We start from the raw sequence: 23417 nt of genomic DNA on the forward strand, positions 1-23417 counted from the left end.
AGAGATGGGGTTTTGCCACATTGCCCAGGTTGGTCTCAAACTCCTGGGCTCAAGTGATCCACCTGTCTCAGCTTCCTAAACTATGGGGATTACAGGCATGAGCCACCATGCCCAGCACCCTTTTAAATATCATAAACAGGCACTGAACCTTATCAAATCCTTCTCTGATTTGAGATTATCATATAATTTCCTCCTTTATTAATATGGTAAATTGCATTCACTATTTTTTTTTTTTTTTAAGACGGAGTCTACCTCTGTCACCTAGGCTGGAGTGCAGTGGCACGATCTCGGCTCACTGCAACCTCCCCGCCTTCCAGGTTCAAGCGATTCTCCTGCCTCAGCCTCCTGAGTAGGTGGGATTACAGGCACCTGCCACCATGCCCAGCTAATTTTTGTATTTTTAGTAGAGGCGGGTTTTGCTGTGTTGGCCAGGCTGGTTTCGAACTCCTGACCTCGTAATCCACCCGCCTCAGCCTCCCAAAGTGCTGGCATTACAAGTGTGAGCCACCACGCCCAGCCTGCACTCACTAATTTTCTAATTTGGATCAATTGTATTCCCGGGATAAACCCTACTTACGATTTAAAACAAAATGCACTATTTAATTCAGGTAGCTAATATTTTATTAGAATTTTTGCATCTATATTCATAAGTCCAGTGGGTCTATAACTTTATTGTTTAGTATTTTCTTTATGTGGTTTTAGAATCAAGACTATTTTAGCCTCATAAAATGAGGTATACAGCTTTTTCTCTTTTCCTATTTTCTGGAACAATTTGTATAAGATGGGAATTACAGTTCCTTGAAAGTTTGATAGAACTACAATCTGCAAAACCATCTGGGGCTGGGCCTGAGGCTCTTTATTACAATAAGATGGGGAATCTTTGATTATCATTTTAATTTTTCCTAAAATTTATTGTTACATTCAAGTTATATTCAAGCTTTCTATTTCTTTTTGCATTCATTTAACCACATTTTAATGTTTCCCGAAATTTTTGCTTTTCATCTGTGTTTTCTTTTTTTTTTTTTTTTTTGTTTTTTATTTTGTTTTTTGAGACGGAGTCTCGCTCTGTCGCCCAGGCTGGAGTGCAGTGGTGCGATCTCGGCTCACTGCAAGCTCCGCCTCCTGGGTTTACACCATTCTCCTGCCTCAGCCTCCTGAGTAGCTGGGACTACAGGCGCCCGCCACCGCGCCCGGCTAATTTTTTGTATTTTTAGTAGAGACGGGGTTTCACCGTGGTCTCGATCTCCTGACCTTGTGATCCGCCCGCCTCGGCCTCCCAAAGTGCTGGGATTACAGGCGTGAGCCACCGCGCCCGGCCTCATCTGTGTTTTCAAGTGTATTAGCTTATGATTTGTAGCCTTTTTGTATCTGTAATTTTCCTTTGTTACGCATTTTGCATTGTGTTGTTTTAAATCAGTCTCGGGAAAGGTCTATCATCATTAATTATTTTCAAAGTACCAGCTTTTTTTTTTTTTTTTTTTTTTTAGATGAAGTCTCGTTTTGTCACCCAGGCTGGAGTGCAATCTCAGCTCACTACAACCTCTGCCTCCCAGGTTCAAGTGATTCTCCTGCCTCAGCCTCCCAAGTAGCTGGGATTACAGGTATGCACCACCACACCTGGCTAATTTTGTATTTTTGTTTCTCCATGTTGGTCAGGCTGGTCTTGAACTCCTGACCTCAGGTGATCTGCCCACCTTGGCCTCCCAAAATACTGAGATTACAGGCGTGAGCCACTGCACCCAGCTAATTTTTTTTTGTATTTTTAGTAGAGATGGGGTTTCACCATGTTGACCAGGCTGGTCTCAAACTCCTGACCTTCAAGTGATCTGCCTGCCTTGGCCTCTGAAAGCACTGGGATTACAGGCCTGAGCCACTGCACCTGTTTTTTTCTTTACTTTATTTTTCTTTTTTTTTTTTTTTAGTTTGTTTTTTATTTATTTATTTTTGAGATGGAGTCTTACTCTGTCACCCAGGCTGGCGTGCAGTGGCACAATCTTGGCTCACTGCAACCTCTGCCTTCCAGGTTCAAGCAATTCTCCTGCCTCAGCCTCCTGAGTAGCTGGGACTACAGGCATGCCTCACCATGCCTGGTTAATTTTTGCATTTTTAGTAGAGACGGGGTTTCATATGTTGGCCAGGCTGGTCTCGAACTTCTGGCCTCTAGTGATATGCCTGCCTTGGCCTCCCAAAGTGCTGGGATTACAGGTGTGAGCCACCGCACCTGGCCTATTCTGTTAATCTTTATTATTACTTAACAATTCTCTATTGTATCTTTTTCCATCATTATATTATTTCCTCCACGACTCAATCCTTCGGGTTTGTTCCTCTGCTTTTTTATCAACTGTTTTTCTTTTTGAGAGTCTCCATCTCTGTCACCCAGGCAGGAATGCAGTGGCACAATCTCAGCTCACTGCAACCTCCGCCTCTTGGATTCAGGCGCTTCTCCTGCCTCAGCCTCCTGAGTAGCTGGGTTTATAGGCACATGCCACCATTCTAGGCTAATTTTTGTATTTTTAGTACAGACAGGGTTGCACCATGTTGGCCAGGCTGGTCTTGAACTCCTTGCCTCAAGTGATCTGTCCGCCCCGGCCTCCCAAAGTGCTGGGATTATAGGCAGGAGCCACTGCGCCCAACCTATTTTCTTAGCTATTAGGATAGCTATCTTAGCTTTCTTTGGGCTTTTAGTGTGCTATATCCTTTCATTTTCTTTCTTTTACTTTTCTTTTTTTTTTGTTTTTGAGACAATCTTGCTCTGTCGGCCAGGTTGGAGTGCAGTGGCCTGATCTCGGCTCACTGCAAACTCCGCCTCCCAGGTTCACGCCATTCTCCTGTCTCAGCCTCCTGAGCAGCTGGGACTACAGGCGTCTGCCACCACATCCGGCTTTTTGTATTTTTAGTAGAGACGGGGTTTCACTGTGTTAGCCAGGATGGTCTTGATCTCCTGACCTCGTGATCTGCCCGCCTCAGCCTCCCAAAGTGTTGGGATTACAGGCATGAGCCACCGCGCCCAGCCCATCCTTTCATTTTCAACATTTCTCAATCTTTGTGTGTGTGTATGCTGTTGGACTTTTTTTTTTTTTTTTAAATTCAATGAGGGTCTCTGTGTTTCAAATATTTTTATAATTACTACTGGGACATCTCATTCCATATTCTCCATTTACACTTTTTAAAAAAATTTTTATTTTTGAGACAGGGTCTTGCTCTTGTCACCCAGGCTGGAGTGCAATGGCACGATCTCAGCTCACTCCAGCTTCAACCTCCTGGGCTCAAGTGATTCTCCCACCTCAGCCTCCCAAGTAGCCAGGGCCATAGGGATGCACCACCACACCTGTATTTTATGTAGAGATGTATTTTATGTAGAGATGGGGTTTTGCCATGTTGCCCAAGCTGGTCTCAAACTCTTGAGCTCAAGTGATGTTCCTGCCTCAGCCTCCCAAAGTGCTGGGATTACATGCATGAGCCACCACGCCGGGCTGTTTTGTTTTTGTCTACCATCATACTCACACCTAACATTTTTGCGGGTCCTTTTTATAATCTCTAGTTCCTGTTTTATATTTTAATCTTTTTTTTTTTGAGACAGCATCTCGCTTTGTTGCCCAGGCTGGAGTGTAGTGGCTCACTGCTCACTGCAACCTCCGCCTCCTGGGTTCAAGCGATTCTTCTGCCTCAGCCTCCCAAGTAGCTGGGACTGCAGGCGTCTGCCACTACACCTGGCTAATTTTTTGTATTTTTAGTAGAGATGGGGTTTCATTGTGTTAGCCAGGATGGTGTCATCTCCTGACCTCGTGCTCTGCCCACCTCGGCCTCCCTAAGTGCTGGGATTACAGGCGTAAGCCACCACGCCCAGCCCTATATTCTAATAGTTTTTATTTATTATGTTTATTTAAAATTTTTCATCTGTTTCAATACTTCTGCTTCAGATATTATACGTTACCCAGTGTAGGAGCCTGCCTCCAATATAGCCCCTGATGATTCCTGCCTCATGGTATTCATGCCCTGTATAGTCCCCTCCCATGTTGTGCTAGGGTTGGTCTATGTGACCAATAAAATACAGTAGAAGTGATGGTCTGTCTTTTCTGAGGTTATGATAGACATTGTGGCTTCTGTCTTGGTCACGGTCTCACCTGCTCGTTAGGATGACATATTGTGAGGAGCCCACGGAGATGCTCAGGTGGTGACAAACTGAAGCCTCTTGCCAATGGCCCTGTGAGTGGGCCATGTTGGAAGTGGGTCTGTCAGCCAAGTGAAGCCTTCAGCCGACTGCAGTCCTGGCTGTCAACTTGAGTAAAACGTCAGGAGAGACCATGAGTCAAAACCACCCAGCTAGGCTGCTTCCAGATTCCCGACCCTCAGACACTGTGATAGTTTTGTTGTTGTTGTTGTTGTTTTGAGACGGAGTCTCACTCTGTCGCCCAGGCTAGAGTGCAGGGTCACAATCTTGGCTCACTGCAACCTCCGCCTCAGGGTCACAATCTTGGCTCACTGCAACCTCCGCCTCCCGGGCTCAAGCAATTCTCTCTTTTTTTATTTATTTTTATTTTTTTTATTTTTTTTTGAGACAGAGTCTTGCTTTGTCGCCCAGGCTGGGGTGCAGTGGCCAGATCTCAGCTCACTGCAAGCTCCGCCTCCTGGGTTCAAGCCATTCTCCTGCCTCAGCCTCCCGAGTAGCTGGGACTACAGGCGCCCGCCACCTCGCCCGGCTAGTTTTTTGTACTTTTAGTAGAGACGGGGTGGCTGGGCGCGGTGGCTCACGCCTGTAATCCCAGCTCTCAGGGAGGCAGAGGCGGGAGGATAGCTTGAGTCCAGGAGTTCGAGACCTGCCTGGGTAATATAGCGAGACCCCGTTCTCCACAAAAAGGAAAAAAAAAAAAAAAAAAAGTAGAGACGGGGTTTCACCGTGTTAGCCAGGATGGTCTCGATCTCCTGACCTCATGATCCACCCGTCTCGGCCTCCCAAAGTGCTGGGATTACAGGCGTGAGCCACCGCGCCCGGCCTCAAGCAATTCTCTTGCCTCAGCTTCCCAAGTAGCTGGGACTACAGGTGCGCCACCATGCCCAGCTAATTTTTTGTATTTTTAGTAGAGATGGGTTTTTACCATGTTGGCCACGCTGGTCTCAAAACTCCTGACCTCAGGTGATCTGCCTGCCTCGGCCTCTCAAAGTGCTGGGATTATAGGCGTGAGCCACAGTACCCACCCCAGAAACTGTGATGTTTTAAGTGGCTAAGTTTGGGGTAATTTATTATCCAGCACTAGAGAACGTCCAGTTTATTTTTCTTTGGTGGAAATAACCTGGTGTCTGGTTATTTTGGTGGTGAACTTACACACCCCTGAAATTATCTGCTCTCCTGGCTGATAGAACATACTGAGGAAAGGCTGAAGGCCAACTCGAGTCAGCTCAATGACCTGGAGCTCCAGGGGTAAAAGGATGTGTGGGAGAGGAGCCAGAGGCTGAACAGCCACAGGCACCGCAGAAGCACAGTTATCCCGCTCACTTGCTCTTTGGACACCTGACAATCCCCCTAGCGTGGGGTTCATCTTTAAACCGTCGGGGAAAAACCGCTTTAAGAGGTGGCAGTCTTGGCTGGGTGCGGTGGCTCACGCCTGTAATCCCAGCACTTTGGGAGGCCGAGCCGGGTGGATCACCTGAGGTCAGGAGTTTAAGACCAGCCTGACCAACAAGGTGAAACCCTGTCTCTACTAAAATACAAAAATTAACCAGGTGTGGTGGCAGGCATCTGTAGTCCCAGCTACTTAGGAGGCTGAGACAGGAGAATTCCTTGAACACAGGAGGTGGAGGTTGCAGTGAGCCGAGATCATGCCACTGCACTCCAGCCTGGGTGACAGAGCAAGACTCTGTCTCAAAAAAAAAAGAGGTGGCAGTCTCCTTAGGTGTAATCCACCAGCCTGGGTGTCTGGAGTGGGAGAAGTGGAGGACTGATTTCCTCTGGCTGCCTATTTCTTTCCCCTGCAGGGCCCTTGCTGCCCTGATCCTAGTTCCCCAGACATGTGTACCAGTGGTTTGGATGACTAATGCAATGAAGGGGGCAAACAACGACCTCCCCAAGGCAATCTAGGGGAGAGGTGAGAGCCAGAACGTCAATCTCTTTTTCCCTAACCTATCCTCTGTTTACTGCCTCTGGCCATCCGCCCATCCGCCCGTCAAAACACACACCAGTGACAGTCTTCCATTTCCCCATGGGTCTCTCATTGCTATGTTGCAATTTCTGGAACCCATGTTTCCCTCTCTAGTTTCTCCAGAGTTGGTTTCGGGCAAAGGAATCAGTAGCTTGTGCTGTCTGCCATCTTTGCAGGAACCAGAAACTCCAAGTATCCTAGAGGAATAGTAGAGGTTTCTGCCTTTCAGGGTATCTGAGCCTCCTATTCACAGAAAGGACTCTTCTGTCCCTCAGAGGTCCCAAACTACCATCCAAAGAATTGGCTTGTCTGGTCCTTCAAACACCTGAGCTCATTAATCACAGAATGCATCCCAGAGGGTATTAGCTGTTTACTGAAAAGAGAGACATTTCAGGACCTCAGAAGGCCAGACACTCCCACAGGTTGGATGGCCCTTTGGGGAGTCTGAGCCCATTTCCACAAAATGCACTCGTAAGACCCACACACAGTGCTTGAGCCCCCTAGACACAGAATAGTCTTGTCCTGCTCTTCAAGGGACTGGGCTCTCATCTGAGGAATAGTCAGCTTCCCCCCAATACTGGGGGTGATGGGAGCCTTTTAAGGGTCGTCCCCAGGTTTGTATGGCATTCTTGGGGCAAACAGCAGAGGGAATGACTGCCCTGATGCCTCCTCATCTCTGGCAGCATTGCCTACTGCAACAGCTCAGGCCAGAGCTCAGCCCGGTTTACAGCCATACCATCTGGAACATGCCAGATCTTGTCTGACCTCTGAAGCTAAGCAGGGTCAAGCCTGGTTAGTACTTGGAAGAAGCTGGTGTGGCTAGACCGTGACCTGAGAAGCCCAGTTATTTCACCCATCCTTTGTGGATGACAGCACCTGGCCTGTGAGAGAATCCCATCCTCTGAGCATGTCAGTGGGAAAAAGGACCTTTTTTTGATCATTATCCTCCAAATAATGAAGTGAATTCTTTTTTTTTTTTTTTTTTTTTTTGAGACGGAGTCTCGCTCTGTCACCTAGGCTGGAGTGCAGTGGCCGGATCTCAGCTCACTGCAAGCTCCGCCCCCCAGGTTCACGCCATTCTCCTGCCTCAGCCTCCCGAGTAGCTGGGACTATAGGCGCCCGCCACCTCGCCCGGCTAGTTTTTTGTATTTTTTTAGTAGAGACGGGGTTTCACCGTGTTAGCCAGGATGGTCTCGATCTCCTGACCTCGTGATCCGCCCGTCTCGGCCTCCCAAAGTGCTGGGATTACAGGCGTGAGCCACCACGCCCGGCATAATGAAGTGAATTCTATTATGGCCTGCGTTTTATCAGTGTTTGATGTTTCTCCATATTAGTGAGATGGAGAAGGTAAATAAGTGGTTTCTATTGCTGAAATGGTTAAGACAGGTGCTGTGAGCTGGAATCCCAGTTTAGGGCCCCTAGGCATGGGCTAGGCCACAGTCCTTCAAACTGGCTCCAAAGCAAGTGACAAGAATAGGAGCCCTAGATCCTTTTGTAATTCAACAATGTGATGATTGGGCTTTCATGCTCATGTGTGAGACGTGCCTCCCTCAAACCTTGTTCACATCTGCACGGTACCTGTCTGAAGTGGAAAACAAAAAGGAGGCTGAGGCCCCTGCCCAGGGCTGCCAGCATTGGTGCATAAACATCACAGAGAGATCAAGATCCTAGAAATGGTGACGTGAAATGCCAGGGGTGGCTGGTCCAACATTTCTAAGTAGCCCATACTTCCCTATCTCAGTAAAGAATCTTGTCCTTTTTTGAGCCAGGAACTCTCTTATCTCTCATCCAGGGTGCTGTCCTGAAAACATATATTCACAGCCATAATACAGACCCTTACAGGCAGATGGATGTACCAAAAAAACAGACTCAGGCCTTCCTCAAGCAGTGCCCCACCTGGGCTCACCTTCAGGAACCGATTCTCAGCATCCACTCTCCCCATCACAAGGGGGAAGCTGGAGCCTCTCTCCACCAAGTGAATTATTTCCCCTCCATCAGGTAAAGGGCCCCTGAGGACTCCATCTACAGCAAAACCCAGGGAGGAGGCAGAGAAACACACAAACCACAGTGACCTTCATGTGTGCAAAGTATAGTTGTTAAAAACAAAACAACAGAAACAGAATAAAGAGGCGTGGCCTCTGTGGGGCAGTGCCTAAGCAGAGCTCCACATACTTAGACCTGGGGAGGAAGGGATCTATGCTCCAACAGGTCTAGGGCTGGCAGGCAGGGAGGGAGGTGGGGTCTCATGTGTTGGCCCTCATGGCAAAGAATGGAGATCTGGTAGAGCCAATGGAGGGCTGGAGAAAGCCTGATCAAGATGCAGCTGTGGCCTCAGCCCCCTCCTCTGAGTCCCACACCTCTGACTGCAGGTAATCAGCAAAGAGAGCCCTGGCCCGGCGCAGGACACGCCCCAGGTGGTGTTTTCGCACGAGGCGGTCAAAGTGCATGGCCAGCTCGTTATAATCCAGCCCATTGCGCATGATGTGGTCGCGGTGCTCCAGCAGGATGGCCAGGCAGAGGAACAGCATGAATGGGTTACCCCGGCCAAACTCCTGGGGTGGGGGCAGGCCCATTGGTGGTACAGGTGGCAGGGACTTTCCAGGGTCTTTCGGGGAGCCTACCTCTCGCATCAAGGGGGATCCTACAGCCATATCACCAGTGGGAGAGGGCTCCTGGGTGGATGGTGGAGATGAGGAAGATGGGGAATCAGGGTGGGAAAAGGAGGAGAGCAGTGGGTCTGGGGAGTTCAATAAAGGCTCAGAGAGGGACTTGGAGCTGATAAGGGCAGCTGGGTGGGGCAGCTGGACCAGAGGGTCCCTCCTGGAGCCCATGTTATCCCTGAGTTGCTGGAGGCCATCCAAGCTGGCCTGTCTCAGGAGACGCCCCCCACCACCAGGCCCCTGACTGGCTGTGGCCAGGTGGTCAACAGCATCTTCAAAGGTGCTACCTCCTCCACCAGCAGGCCTCAGCATGTGCCTCTGTCGCACGGGCCACCCCCTGTGGCCACCAAAACCAGTGTCTGCCACTTGGCTGGGGGGTCCAACCAGCTCTACCTCATGTTCAGGAGGATCAGGGGGCAGCGAACTCCAGGTGACCTCAAGCATGCGGAGGGCGTCATCAAAGGCAAACTCACGCTTGAGCTCCAGCAGCAGCCAGCGGTAACAGAAGAAGAGGTCATCAGCACCTGCCTCTTGCAGGTATTGGTAAAAGTCAGGGTCAGCGTGTCGCAGCAACAGCTTCAAGTGTGCAAACTTGGTGGCCATGGCGCGGCCGTCAGGGTGGAAGTTGGCAGCCAGGCGCTTCATGATGCCACAAAAGCAAACAAAGGCATGGCCCTCATGGTCCATGACGGCAAGGATGGGTGAGGCAAGGTCACTCATGCCCTGGCAGTAGGACACCTGTGGGTGGGTAACTGCATAAGTGGTGAGCAGGTCGTGCAGCGCCCGTAGATGTGGGCCATCCTCAGGCCCCGCATAGTAGGGGTGGGCCCGGTCAGTGCGCAGTACATCCTTGAGGACTGTGCTGCGGATGAACTCCAGGTCCTCAGGGCTCGCTCGCTGGGCCCACTCGCTCTTGAGCTGCTCATACTCGCGGCTCTTGCGTTTCATGTAGTCCATCCGCTCTCGGCCTGTCAGTCCATCTGGATACACGTTCAGCAGGTACCGCCACACCACCTGGCCAGGGGTGAAAGGGATGAGGCTGGAATTCTCCAGATGAGCCACACCCAGTGTCTATCAGTCGCCACCCACCCACCCTCCTTGAGCCTCTGTCTTCCTTCTGATAAGTCTGCTAGGCCTCCAACTGCTCACCCCTCCCTAAAGAGAGCTTCGTGCCCTGGAACATCTCCACCCTCGCCCACAGCAGTGTGGCTGACTGCATGTGTCTCAGGAGCTGTTAATGAGTGCAGCAGTGATGGACCCAACAGATGACTGAGGATGCTCACCTTTCGCAGCGAGGGCTCCACACCGCCATGATAGATCCGCAGGCGCAATTCCTCGGGTCGGGAGAGTTGGCCCTCGTGGTCCAGGTACGTGTGAAACTCAGCATCGCTCAGGGGTGGCTTGAAGGGCTTGACATCTTCCCCATACGACCAGCTCAGCACTTGTTGGACCTTAGACAAGGTACGGCCCACCTATGAGAAGGAAGGAGGGATCAACTGCGTGGAATAAGGGCAGATGCCAGCCAGCATGCTGAGAACCAGGGTGCCAGGTAGGCTCTGCCCTCCAACCACAGCTGGGTCCCCAGGGTCCCTGAAAACACCTGAGTGAGGATGGACTGTGTAAAGGGCAGGGCAGCAGTCGTCAGTGATGACCGTTTCTCAGCCAGCAACACGTCGGAGCCAATGACATCTTTGGGGCTGATAATGTCCCAGTCTTCCAGCAATGGGCCTGGGCAAACAGAACAAAGTGCTATGAGAATGGGGATGATAACCCAGACCTCAGGGCCAGTTTCCTCTCCTTCTACTGAAGCTGGGCTACCTGCAGGGGAACAAACAACTCCCAGTCCCTCTTCCTGTATCATCCAAATCATGTAAAAAACAAAATCAAACCATGAACAATTCTTTTGTAGTAGATGTCTCAGGAAATGGCTGGGCAGCCTCTAATATTTTAATGATATAAAGTAATATTTATTGAGCAGTTACTATGTGCCAAACACTAGGACAAGTGCTCAATAGCAATATAGGGAATAATAATACTAGCTAATGCTTCCATAGTGCTGTGTGCCAGGAACTATTCTGAATTCTTTGCAAATACTGACTCATGCAATAGTCACTTCAGTCCTATCGGTTGAGTACTACATTACCGTGACTCTCTTTGAGGAAACAGGCATAGTCACAATAAGGTACTTGCCCAAGGCCCCTTAGCTAGTGAGTGAAAGAGTGGAAATTTGAAGGCCAGGCCCAAAGCTCAAGAGCCCAAACTCCTACTCTCATATTCTTGCCAGTCCTCCTCCCACAAACAGTGCACACTAATATTACCATTCTCATTTTACAGACGATGACAAAAAGGTTTGGAACAAACAGTAAGTGACCAAGATTCTACAGCCAGGAAATAGTAGGGCTGGGATATGAACTTCATTCACCCTAGTCCAGAGCCCAGACATACTTTAGAAATAAAATATTTGTGCAAAAGTAGAACAGGTATGCAGTACATGCTTTTTTTTTTTTTTTTTGAGACAGAGTCTTACTCTGTAACTGAGGCTGAATGCAGTGGTGTGAATGTGGCTCACTGTAAACTCTGCCTCCTGGTTTCAAGTGATTCTCCTGCCTCAGCCTCCCAAGTAGCTGGGATTACAGGTGCCTGCCACCATGCCCAGCTAATTTTTGTATTTTTAGTAGAGACGGAGTTTCACCATGTTGGTCAGGCTGGTCTTGAATTCCTGACCTCACGTGATCCACCCGCCTCGGCCTACCCAAAGTGCTGGGATTATAGGCGTGAGCCACCGCACCTAGCCTCTTTTTTCTTTTTTTTTTTGAGACGGAGTCTCACTCTGTTGCCCAGGCTGGGGTGCAGTGGTGCGATCTTGGCTCACTACAAACTCCACCTTCTGGGTTCAAGCAGTTCTTCTGCCTGAGCCTCCCGAGTAGCTGGGATTACAGGTGCCCACCACCAGGTCCAGCTAATTTTTTTTTTTTTTTTTTTGAGGCAGTTTCACTCGTCGCCCAGGCTGGAGTGCAATGATGGGATCTCGGCTCTCCACAACCTCCACCTCCTGGGTTCAAGTGATTCTCCTGCCTCAGCCTCCCGAGTAGCTGGGATTACAGGCATGTACCACCACGCCTGGTTAATTTTGTATTTTTAGTAGAGACGGGGTGTCTCCATGTTAGTCAGGCTGGTCTCGAACTCCCAACCTCAGGTGATCCGCCCGCCTCGGCCTCCCGAAGTACTGGGATTACAGGCGTCAGCCACGGCACCCGGCCTAATTTTTGTATTTTTACTAGACACAGGGTTTCACTGTGTTGTCCAGGCTGGTCTCGAACTCCTGACCTCAGGTGATCGGCCCGCCTTGGCTTCCCAAAGTGCTAGGATTACAGGCATCTTTTTCTTTTTTTCTTTTTGAGACAGTCTTTCTCTGTCCCCCAAGGCTGGAGTGCAGTGGTGTGATCATAGCTTACTGTAGCCTCAAACTCCCGGGCTCAAACGATCCTCTTGCCTCAGCCTCCTGAGTAGCCGGGGCTACAGGCGTGTGCCACCATGTCTGGATGATTTTTTTTTTTTTGGTAGTGATGGGATCTTACTATATTGCCTATGGTCTTGAACTCCTGGGCTCAAGAGATCCTCCTGCCTTGGCCTCCCAAAGTGTTGGGATTACAGGTGTGAGCCACTGCACCTGACCGTTTCTCTCTTTTTCATTTTGCCTCGCATCCTTTCTTCCCACCTCACATAAAATGTGGTGGTTGAAGCAGCAGTGGCCATCTGAGGGTAAGTTCGAGAGGATCTTCAGAGATCCTCTCCTATAGCCCTGACACCAGAGGGCTACTAAGCCAACAATGGCAATGTCCAGTGGCTAACTTTTTTTTTTTTGAGAAGGAGTCTTGTTCTGTCACCCAGGCTGGCATGCAATGGTGTGATCTTCGCTCACTGCAACCTCTGCCTCCCAGGTTCGAGCAATTCTCCTGCCTCAGCCTCCCGAGTAGCTGGGATTACAGGTGCCTGCCATCATGCCTGGCTAATTTTTTGTATTTTTAGTAGACACAGGGTTTGCCAGGCTGGTCTCAAACTCCTGACCTTGGGTGATCCACCCGTCTTGTGTGGGGAAAAGAAAGAGAGATCAGATTGTTACTGTGTCTATGCAGAAAAGGAAGACATAAGAAACTCCATTTTGATCTGTATTAAGAAAAATTGTTCTGGTTTGAGATGCTGTTAATCTGTATGTAACTTTAGCCCCAATCCTCTGCTCACAGAAACATGTGCTGTATTGAATCAAGGTTTAATGGATTTAGGGCTGTGCAGGATGTGCCTTGTTAACATTATGTTTGCAGGCAGTATGTTTGGTAAAAGTCATCGCCATTCTCCATTCTCTAATACCAGGGACAAAATGCACTGCGGAAAGCCACAGGGACCTGTGCCCAAGAAAGCCTAGGTATTGTCCAAGGTTTCCCCTCACTGAGACAGCCCGAGATATGACCTCATGGGAAAGGAAAGACCTTACATCCCGCAGCCCGACACGCATAAAGGGTCTATGCTGAGGAGTAGTGAAAGAGGGAGGCCTCTTTGCAGTTGAGATAAGAGGAAGGCTTCTGTCTCCTGCTTGTCCCTGGGAATAGAATGTCTCGGTGTAAAGCCAACCATTCGTTCTAGTCTGAGATAGGAGAAAACTGCCCTGTGGCTGGAGGCGAGATATGCTGGCAGCAATATTGCTCTGTTACTCTTTGCTACACTGAGATATTTGTGTAAAGTGAAACATAAATCTAGCCTACATGCACCTCCAGGCACAGTACCTTTCCTTGAACTTATTCATGATATAGATTCCTTTGCTCACATGTTTGCCTGCTGACCTTCTCCCCACCATCACTCTGTTGCCCTGCCACACTCCCCTTGCCAAGATAGTAAAAATAGTGATCAATAAATACTGAGGGAACTCAGAAACTGATGCTGGTGCAGGTCCTCGCATGCTGAGTGTGCAGGTCCCCTGGGCCCACTGTTCTTTCTCTATACTTTGTCTCTGTGTCTTATTTCTTTTCTCAGCCTCTTGTCTCCACCTGATGAGAAATACCCACAGGTGTGGAGGGGCAGGCCCCCTTCACCTTGGCCTCCCAAAGTGCTGGGATTACAGGCGTGAGCCACCGCACCCGGCCCAAGTGGCTAACTTTCAAACTCTCTTGTGTGAAACCAATCAACTTCTATTTGTTTAAGCCACTGTCATTTGCAAGCAAATGCCATCCCTAAACAGCATTCCCATGGAGCCCAATTCTCCCACAGAGCTGAGGGGGGAAACAAACTCTAGGCCACGTTTGCATGTCACTGCTTTTCCCTGGATGTCTTATGGGGCACTGCAAACCTAAGGGGTCCAAAGAGAGAAGGCCAAGATCCACTCTAGACATGGCCTCCTCCTCTACTCCCCATCTCAACAAACAGCATCTCTATCTGTTCAGTTGTTTAATAGACCAGAAACCTGAGAGACATCCTTGTCCCCCTCCCACTCGCTTAACTCCCAGGTCCAAACCACCGCCAAGCCCTATGGCTACTGCATGTAAAGCATTCCTCCATCCTACCTGTTCTCTCATCTCCGTCTTCTCACCCTGTCTGAGCCATCATATCTCTCACCTGAAACTGCCTCCTAACCAGTCCTCACTTCCTCTGTATTCCTCTCCAGTCTCTCCCAACAGCTGCCAGAATGGTCTTTCTAAAACATTAATTAGAGCATTAAAACACTTAACAGGTAAAATTAAGAAGGTCACACTATGAAAAATCAGTAATGGTCTGAAAGTCCGAACAGAAGAACCATTGCAAGGCGTGGAGCTAAGGTTCGATGATTTGAGTGAAAAAGTAGAGAGACCTGGATGCCAAGTCCAGGAGACCAAATATGGAAATAACAGGAAATGCAGGGGGAGAAAAGGGATCAGGTGGAGATGTCAGAATTAAACAAGTATGAAGGAAAATTTCCCTGAGATGAAGGAATGGCTCACCAAGTCTTAGATTGGATTAATTAACTAACAACACACAACAGGCCCCCCACCAACCCTATTTTTCCCCCCCCTTTTTTTTTTGAGATGTGGTCTTGCTCTGTCACCCAGGCTGGAGTACAATGGTATGATCTCAGCTCACTGCAACCTCCGCCTCCTTGGTTCAAGCTATTCTCCTGCCTCAGCCTCCCGAGTAGCTGGGATTCCAGGGGTGTGCCACCACGCCCAGCTCATTTTTGTATTTTTAGTAAAGACAGGGTTTTGCCACATTGGCCAGGTTGGTCTTGAACTCCTGAGCTCAAGTGATCCACCTGCCTCGGCTTCCCAAAAGTGCTGGGATTACAGGTGTGAGCCACTGTGCCCAGCCTGAAATGCTGAAATTCTAAGAATAAAGAAAAACTCTTAGGTTGGGCTCAGTGGCTCATGCCTGTAATCCCAGCAATTTTTTTTTTTTTTTCCAGGCAGAGTCTTGCTCTGTCATCCAGGCTGGAGTGCAGTGGCGTGATCTAGGCTCACTGCAACTTCCGCCTCCCGGGTTCAAGTGATTCTCTTGTCTCAGCCTCCCGAGTAGCTGGGACTACAGGTGTGCGCCATAACACCTGGCAAAGTTTTGTATTCTTAGTAGAGATGGGGTTTCACCATGTTGGCCAGGCTGGTCTTGAACTCCTGAGCTCAAGTGATCCGCCTACCTCTGCCTCCCAAAGTGCTGGGATTCCAGGTGTGAGCCACCACGCCTGGCCTAATCCCAGCACTTTGGGAGACCAAGGTGGGCGGATTGCTTGAGCCTGGGAGTTCAAAACCAGCCTGGGCAACATGATAAAACCCTGTCTCTACCCAAAAATATAAAAATTAGCTGGGCATGGTGGCGCACACCTGTAGTCCCTGCCACTCGGGAGGCTGAGGTGGGTGGCAGGATCACTTGAACCTGGGAGGCAGAAGTTGCAGTGAGCTGAGATCACATCACTGCACTCCAGCCTGGGCAAGAGAGACCTTGCCTCAAAAAAAAAAAAAAAAAAAAAGAAAAAAAAGAAAAAGAAAAAGAAAAACTCTTGCAGCTTCCAGAGACAAAGAACGGCTGCTTACAATGGAAAGATCAGACAAGGAACAGACTTCTGCTCCACAACCCTGGAGGCAATAAGACAGTAGCTCACAGCATCTATGGAGCACTAAGAAGAAAGACCTGAGATCTAAGGGCCCCACACCCAGTCAAGACAGTAACAGATCTATTCAGCCAAAGAAAAACATTTTTGACCATTAGAGTACATCTAACCCATGCACCCTTTTGGAGGAGAACAAAGAAGTTCTCTGAGCAAATGACTCCTGCATGACTAGAAGGGCTCAAGATAGGGAGAGACAAAGGGGAAGGTAAATGGTGGAGGGCCCTAGATTTTTAATATTTATAGTTAAAATGACAAAGATAACATGATTGGGGATTTGTAATATTGTATGTTACATCAGGATTCCTGAAACATAAGTGACTTAGTGTGTTAGTAAGAAAACAGAATGATAACCTGGAATTTAAAAAGAAAAAAAATTGGCTGGGTGCAGTGGCTCATGCCTGTAATCCCAGCACTTTGGGAGGCCGAGGTGGGCAAATCACTTGAGGTCAGGAGTTCGAGACCAGCCTGGCCAACATGGTGAAACCCCATCTCTACCAAATATAAACAAATTAGCTGGGTGTGGTGGCACGCTTCTGTTATCCCAGCTACTTGGGAGGCTAAGGCAGGAGAATTGCTTGAACCTGGGAAGAGGAGGTTGCAGTGAGCTGAGATTGTGCCATAGCACTCCAGCCTAGGCAACAGAGCAAGACTCCATCTCAAAAAAAAAAAAAAAAAAAAAGTTGTCTAAGCAAAAGCTAGAAGTTAAGGGTTAGGGACCAGAAAACAAGTAAGAATTAGAAGTGTTCCAAAGCTCTACTTTAAAGGCCAGAAAAAGTGGGAGAGATTGGAGGAAAAAAAGTGGTCTAAAGATTTCACTGTTGGGTGGGGTGCAGTGGCTCATGACTACAATTCCAGCACTTTGGGAGGCCGAGGCGGGTGGATCACGAGGTCAGGAGATCAAGACCATCCTGGCTAACACGGTGAAACCCCCTCTCTACTAAAAATGCAAAAAATTAGTCAGGCGTGGTGGCGGGCGCCTGTAGTCCCAGCTACTCGGGAGGCTGAGGCAGGAGAATGGCATGAACCCGGGAGGTGGAGGTTGCAGTGAGCCGAGACTGTGCCAGTGCAGTCCAGCCTGGGTGACAGAGAGAGACTCCATCTCGAAAAAAATAAAAAAATAAAATAAAAATTAGCCAGGCATGATAGTGTGTGCCTGTAATCCCAGCCACTCGGGAGGCTGAGGGAGGAGAATTGCTTGAACCCAGGATGCAGAGGTTGCAGTGAGCTGAGATCATGCCATCTGTACTCCAGCCTGGGTGACAGAGCGAGACTACCTGTCAAAAAGAAAAAAAAAAATTTCACTGTCAGTTGTCTTAAAAAGCATAAATTGGCCGGGCGTGGTGGCTCAAGCCTGTAATCCCAGCACTTTGGGAGGCTGAGACGGGCTGGCTAACACAGTGAAACCCCGTCTGTACTAAAAAAAATACAAAAAACTAGCCGGGCGTGGTGGCGGGCGCCTGTAGTCCCAGCTACTTGGGAGGCTGAGGCAGAAGAATGGCGTAAACCCAGGAGACGGAGCTTGCAGTGAGCTGAGATCCGGCCACTGCACTCCAGCCTGGACAACAGAGCGAGACTGTCTCAAAAAAAAAAAAAAAAAAAAAAAAAAAAAGCATAAATTCTGCTATGAGGTTTTTATGAGAGGTATGAGAAACATACCTAAAACTAGGTGACACAAAAAGGTTAAAAATTAAAGAATCCTAAAGGTATATCTGGCAAACACAAACAGAAAGAAATAGTAGCCATGCGAATGTCAGAAAAAGCACCACTCAAGGCCAAAAGCATTTAACATGAAGAGACATTTTATACTGATAAACCCCCCCCTCGCATCCCACTAATAAAACAGGCAAAGAGGCCAGGCAAAAAGGCCAGGTGCAGTGGCTCACACCTGTAATCCCAGCACTTTGGGAGGCCGAGGCAGGCGGATCACAAGGTCGAGACCAGCCTGGCCAACATGGTGAAACACCATCTCTACTAAAAATACAAAAAAAATTAGCCGGGCTTGGTGGCAGGTGCCTGTAATCCCAGCTGCTTGGGTGACTGAGGTAAGGAGAATTGCTTGAACCTGGGAGGCAGGGGTTGCAGTGACCTGAGATCGTGCCACTGCACTCCAGCCTGGGCAACAGTGCGAGACTCCCTCTCAAAAAAAGGAAAAAAGGCTGGGCGCGGTAGCTCACACCTGTAATCCCAGCACTTTGGGAGGCAAGGCGGGCAGATCACAAGGTCAAGAGATCGAGACCATCCTGGCCAACATGGTGAAACCCTGTCTCTACTAAAAATACAAAAATTAGCTGGGCATGGTGGCACATGCCTGTAATCTCAGCTACTCAGGAGACTGAGACAGGAGAATTGCTTGAGCCTGGGAGGCAGAGGTTGCAGTGAGCCTGGATTGTGCCACTGCACTCCAGCCTGGCAACAGAGTGAGACTCTGTCTCAAAAACAAAAAGAAACAAAAACAAAACAAAACAAAAAACAAACAGGCCAAGAATGTCTACAAGCACAAACTCACCTAGTAGCAAAACCTGATCTGAAGTGACAGGAGACTATATATAGTCTTTATATAACCCACGTAGTGTGACTATGCACACATTTCCCTGAAGAAACATCCAAGTATTTCATTATGGGCTGCTGGCCCAGACCCTGCTTGTGGTATTACATAATATTTGTGATACCCACATTTCCTTATCATAAAATTGTCAGACTTCCCAAACCCTAAATAATATATAAACTCACTGCAATGCCAGTCAGAAATTGAATGGGGGTTTTTCCTGGAGCTGGATAAAATTATTTTAAGGTTTCTATAGAAGAATTCACATTTAAGAATAGCTAAGACAGGCCAGGCACGGTGGCTCATGCCTGTAATCACAGCACTTTGGGAGGCCGAGGCGGGCGGGCAGATCACGAGGTCAGGAGATAAGAGACCATCCTGGCTAACATGGTGAAACCCCATCTCCACTAAAAATACGAAAAATTAGCCGGGCGTGGTGGTGAGCGCCTGTAGTCCCAGCTACTTGGGAGGCTGAGGCGGGAGAATGGTGTGAACCCAGGATGCGGAGCTTGCAGTGAGCCGAGATTGTGCCACTGCACTCCAGCCTGGGTGACAGAGCAAGATTCCATCTCAAATAAAAAAAAAAAAAAGAATAGCTAAGACAAAGAACAGTGGGAGGATGGCAAAAGCTTATTAAAATTGACCACAAAACCACTGTCATAAAAATAACATGGTGTTAGCATAGCAGTAGACAAATAGAGCCTGTTGGTAGAATGCAATAGAAAGCCTAGAAATAAATCCAAGCATGTATATATGGGAACTGAATATGCAACAAATGTGGCATTTCGAATCACTGCAGAAAAGGTGATTATTTAATAAATGATGCTGGCAGGCCAGGCGCAGTGGCTCATGCCTGTACTCCCAGCACTTTGGGAGGCTGAAGGAGGTGGATCACCTGAGGTCATGAGTTCGAGACCAATCTGGCCAACATGGCAAAACCTCATCTCTACTAAAAATATAAAAATTAGCCGGGCATGGTGGCGGGCGCCTGTAATCCCAGCTATTTGGGAGGCTGAGGCAGGAGAATTGCTTGAACACAGGAGACAGAGGTTGCAGTGAGCTGAGATTGTGCAATTGCACTCCTGCCTGGGCAGTAAGAGTGAAACTTCATCTAAAAAAAAAATTAAATTAAAAAAATAAATGATGCTGGCATAATTGACTATCTTGATTTTTTTAAAGCCAGTTCTGCTTATCACAATGCTGACAGAGAAAAATATTTATATGTAAAAGAGAAAACAATAAGCATAGAAGAAAATACAGAATATTTGTATAAGCTTATGGATGGGGAACATGTTCCAAAGTAAAAGGAGAAACTCAGCCAGGCGCAGTGGCTCACGCCTGTAATCCCACCACTTTGGGAGGCCCAGGCAGGTGAATCACTTGAGGTCAGGAGTTTGATACCAGCCTGACCAACATGGTGAAACCCCATCTCTACTAAAAATACAAAAGTAGCCAGGTGTAGTGGCACATGCCTGTAATCCCAGCTACTTGGGAGGCTGAGGCAGGAAAATAACTTGAACCCAGGAAGTGGAGGTTGCAGTGAGCTGAGATTGCACCATTGCACTCCAGCCTGGGCAATAAGAGCGAAACTCTGTCCCCACGCCTGCAATAAAAAGGAGAAACTCAGAAATCATAAAGAAAAAGATAGATATGTGTATAGGTGTGCAATCAAATGTTTAATTTTGATAGGACAAAACAGATCCATCCCATAAGCAAAGCCAAAAAACAAAAGATCAACTGGGAAAAACATTTGCAGTACATATGATAGAAAGGAGGCTGGTGGCTGGGTGCGGGGGCTCCCGCCTGTAATCCAAACACTTTGAGAGGCCGAGGTGGGTGGATCACTTGAGGTCAGAAGTTTGAGACCAGCCTGGCCAACATGGCAAAACCATGTCTCTACAAAAAATACAAAAATTAGCTGGGCATGGTGGTGCACGCCTGTAGTCCCAGCTACTTGAAAGGCTGAGGCAGGAGAGCTTGAGCTCAAGACTGCAGTGAGCCATATTTGTGTCACTGAATTCCAGCCTGGGTGACAAAGAGAGTCTCAAAAAAAAAAAAAAAAAAAAGATTCATACTGGAAAGGTACAAATTGGTCAAAGGTCTAGGCTTTGTAATCTCCCAACTGTAGAGGTGACAGAAACTGGCTTTTTACCAGAAAGAGGGACTAGGCCATCCAAACAGTCCCAACATGTCTGTTGCTTTCACAGCCGTGAAAATGATCACGAGAATGCCATTAATATGTCTAATGATCGCTCCATATATTGGACACTTACATATTAATGTGTAGAATACCACTTATGTTAAACACATACCATTTGTGTGTATAGACACACAAATATGAATATACTCACATACATGGATAAATGTGTGTGTAGGGAGTGTAAATAAGTAAAGGACATGCACGGTTATACATCAAACCGATTCCCTCAGGGCAAAAAGGGTAGGGTAGGGGACTGAGATTAGGCATAGTGTTCCCAGGAGACTTCACCCTTATTTTAAATGCTTTTATTTTTAATAAGAATGTATTTACTGGGTAAAGATTAGTTTCTCTTAAAAATATGACTCTAAGGCCGGGCGCGGTGGCTCAAGCCTGTAATCCCAGCACTTTGGGAGGCCGAGACGGGCGGATCACGAGGTCAGGAGATCGAGACCATCCTGGCTAACACGGTGAAACCCCGTCTCTACTAAAAAATACAAAAAACTAGCCGGGCGAGGTGGCGGGCGCCTGTAGTCCCAGCTACTCAGGAGGCTGAGACAGGAGAATGGCCCGAACCCGGGAGGCGGAGCTTGCAGTGAGCTGAGATCCGGCCACTGCACTCCAGCCTGGGCGACAGAGCGAGACTCCGTCTCAAAAAAAAAAAAAAAAAAAAAAAAAAAAAAAAAAATATGACTCTAATCAAATTCCCATCAGGATTTTTTTTTTTTTTTTTTTTTTTTTTTTTTTGAGACAGAGTCTGGCTCTGCCGCCCAGGCTGGAGTGCAGTGGCCAGATCTCAGCTCACTGCAAGCTCCGCCTCCCGGGTTCACGCCATTCTCCTGCCTCAGCCTCCCGAGTAGTTGGGACTACAGGCGCCCGCCCCCGCGCCCGGCTAGTTTTTTTTTGTATTTTTTAGCAGAGACGGGGTTTCACCGTGTTAGCCAGGATGGTCTCGATCTCCTGACCTCGTGATCCGCCCGTCTCGGCCTCCCAAAGTGCTGGGATTACAGGCTTGAGCCACTGCGCCCGGCCTCCCATCAGGATTTTAATGGAATAATAAGCTAATTTACTAAATAAAAAGAACAGTAAGTAAACATGAATATTCAAGAAAAGTTTTTAAAAAGGAAAACATGAAAACATATCATAAAACTATAATGATTAAGGCTGGGTGTGGTGGCTCTTGCTTATAATCCCAGCACTTCGGAAGGCTGAGGTGGGCAGATTGCTTGAGCCCAGGAGTTCAAGACCAGCCTGGGCAACATGGCAAAACCTTGTTTCTACAAAAAATACAAACATTAGTTGGGCATGGTGGCATGTGTCTGCAGTCCCAGCTACTCAGGAGGCTGACGTGGGACGATTGCTTGAGCTTGGGAGGCGGAGGCTGCAGTAAGCTGAGATTGGGCCACTGCACTCCAGCAAGGATGACAGAGTGAGACCCTGTCTCAAAAACAAAAAACAAAACAAACAAACAAAAAACTATAATGATTAAAACAACATAGAATTGGTTTAGAATTTAATAAATAGATCAAAGTAAGAGAATCAGGAATTCAGAAACAGACCCATGTATGTGCAGGAATTTGGTAAATAAGACAGAGGGCTTCTTTTTTTCTTTTCTTTTTTTTTTTTTTTGAGATGGAGTCTAGTTCTGTCACCCAGGCTGGAGTGCAATGGCACGAGCTCGGTTCACTGCAACCTCCGCCTCCCAGGCTCAAGCGATTCTCCTGCCTCAGCCTCCCTAGTAGCTGGGATTACAGGTGCCCACTACCATGCCCGGCTAATTTTTGTATTTTTAGTAGAGACAGGGTTTCACCATATTTGGCCAGACTGGTCTTGAACTCCTGACCTCAGGTGATCCACCTGCCTTGGCCTCCCAAAGTGCTGGGATTACAGGCGTGAGCCACAGCGATAACCTTTTAAAGATGTATTCCTGCCAGACTGCTGGGTGCCTTTCTGTCTCTCTGCTTTATTGGCATTTGTCCCAGTTCTCATGCACTTGGGGTTTTCTCCACATGTTTTGTAGCCATGCAGATTTGATTTTTTTCCTGAAATAGTGCTACTGTGTCTCTTTTACAGGTGAGGAAAACAAGGCCCAAGGAATTAAGTGACTGACATAAGCACATATGGCTACTCAGTGGCAGAGGTTCCGGTGTGTCTGGCTACCTATCTTTTCCTATTTGGCTTCCTGCCCATCTCTGTCACTATCTTTCCCTCTGACTCTTGTTTCTCTCTCTCCTCTCTTTTTTACAAAGCTGCCAGTTTTAACAAGTCCAAAATATTGTAGAGTTAAATGGTTAAGAACAAGGACTCTGGAGCCAGTTCAGTCACTGCCTGGGTTCAAATCTTGCTCTTCAACTTACTGTCTGTATGGCTGGGATGAGTCCTGTCACCTCTCTGAGCCTCAGTTTCCTCATCTATAATATGGGGAAAATGATTGTCCCTACTCTATAGGATTATTTTGACAATTCAATGAAAAAATATTATGTGCACAGAATGGCCCTAAGTGTTCAATACACATTAGCTATTTATGTTATAACGACATCAATAAAGTGCCCAAATCATCCCAAATGGGCACGTGAGTTTCCTGAGGCTGGGAACCACATCTTCCACTCCACAACTATTTAAAACAATTTCAAACCTACAATAACATTAAAAGAATACCCTGAACACCCATACATACTTCATCTAGATCCTCTATTAACATTTTTTTTTGGGCCACATTTGCTTTATCTCACTCTCTCTGTATATAAACACA

The 23417-nt window shown here is 47.8% G+C and overlaps 1 protein-coding gene and 1 non-coding gene across 4 annotated transcripts in view; one reads left to right on the forward strand and one right to left on the reverse strand.

The window, feature by feature from the left end:
* Positions 1-1007: 1007 nt before the first annotated feature.
* The window catches only part of LOC105493897 (TBC1 domain family member 25), a 29190-nt gene continuing 6780 nt past the window's right edge, over positions 1008-23417 (reverse strand). For 2 of the 3 annotated variants that reach the window (XM_011761855.3, XM_071089077.1), the window contains 3 exons: positions 10398-10525; positions 10081-10269; positions 1008-9811 (listed from right to left, as the gene is read on the reverse strand). In XM_011761855.3, the coding sequence (XP_011760157.1) occupies positions 8450-9811; positions 10081-10269; positions 10398-10525 (1679 nt within the window). In that variant the 3' untranslated portion in view covers positions 1008-8449. The remainder of the gene's footprint in view (positions 9812-10080; positions 10270-10397; positions 10526-23417) is intronic. The other variant, XR_011618395.1, reaches the window with a different exon arrangement.
* Positions 7624-7725, forward strand: LOC112428908 (small nucleolar RNA U13). Its single transcript, XR_003020969.2, has one exon. It is a non-coding gene; the product is annotated as a small nucleolar RNA U13 (small nucleolar RNA).

The sequence above is a fragment of the Macaca nemestrina genome, chromosome X (assembly GCF_043159975.1).
Source record: "Macaca nemestrina isolate mMacNem1 chromosome X, mMacNem.hap1, whole genome shotgun sequence".
NCBI classification, from domain to species: Eukaryota; Metazoa; Chordata; class Mammalia; order Primates; family Cercopithecidae; genus Macaca; species Macaca nemestrina.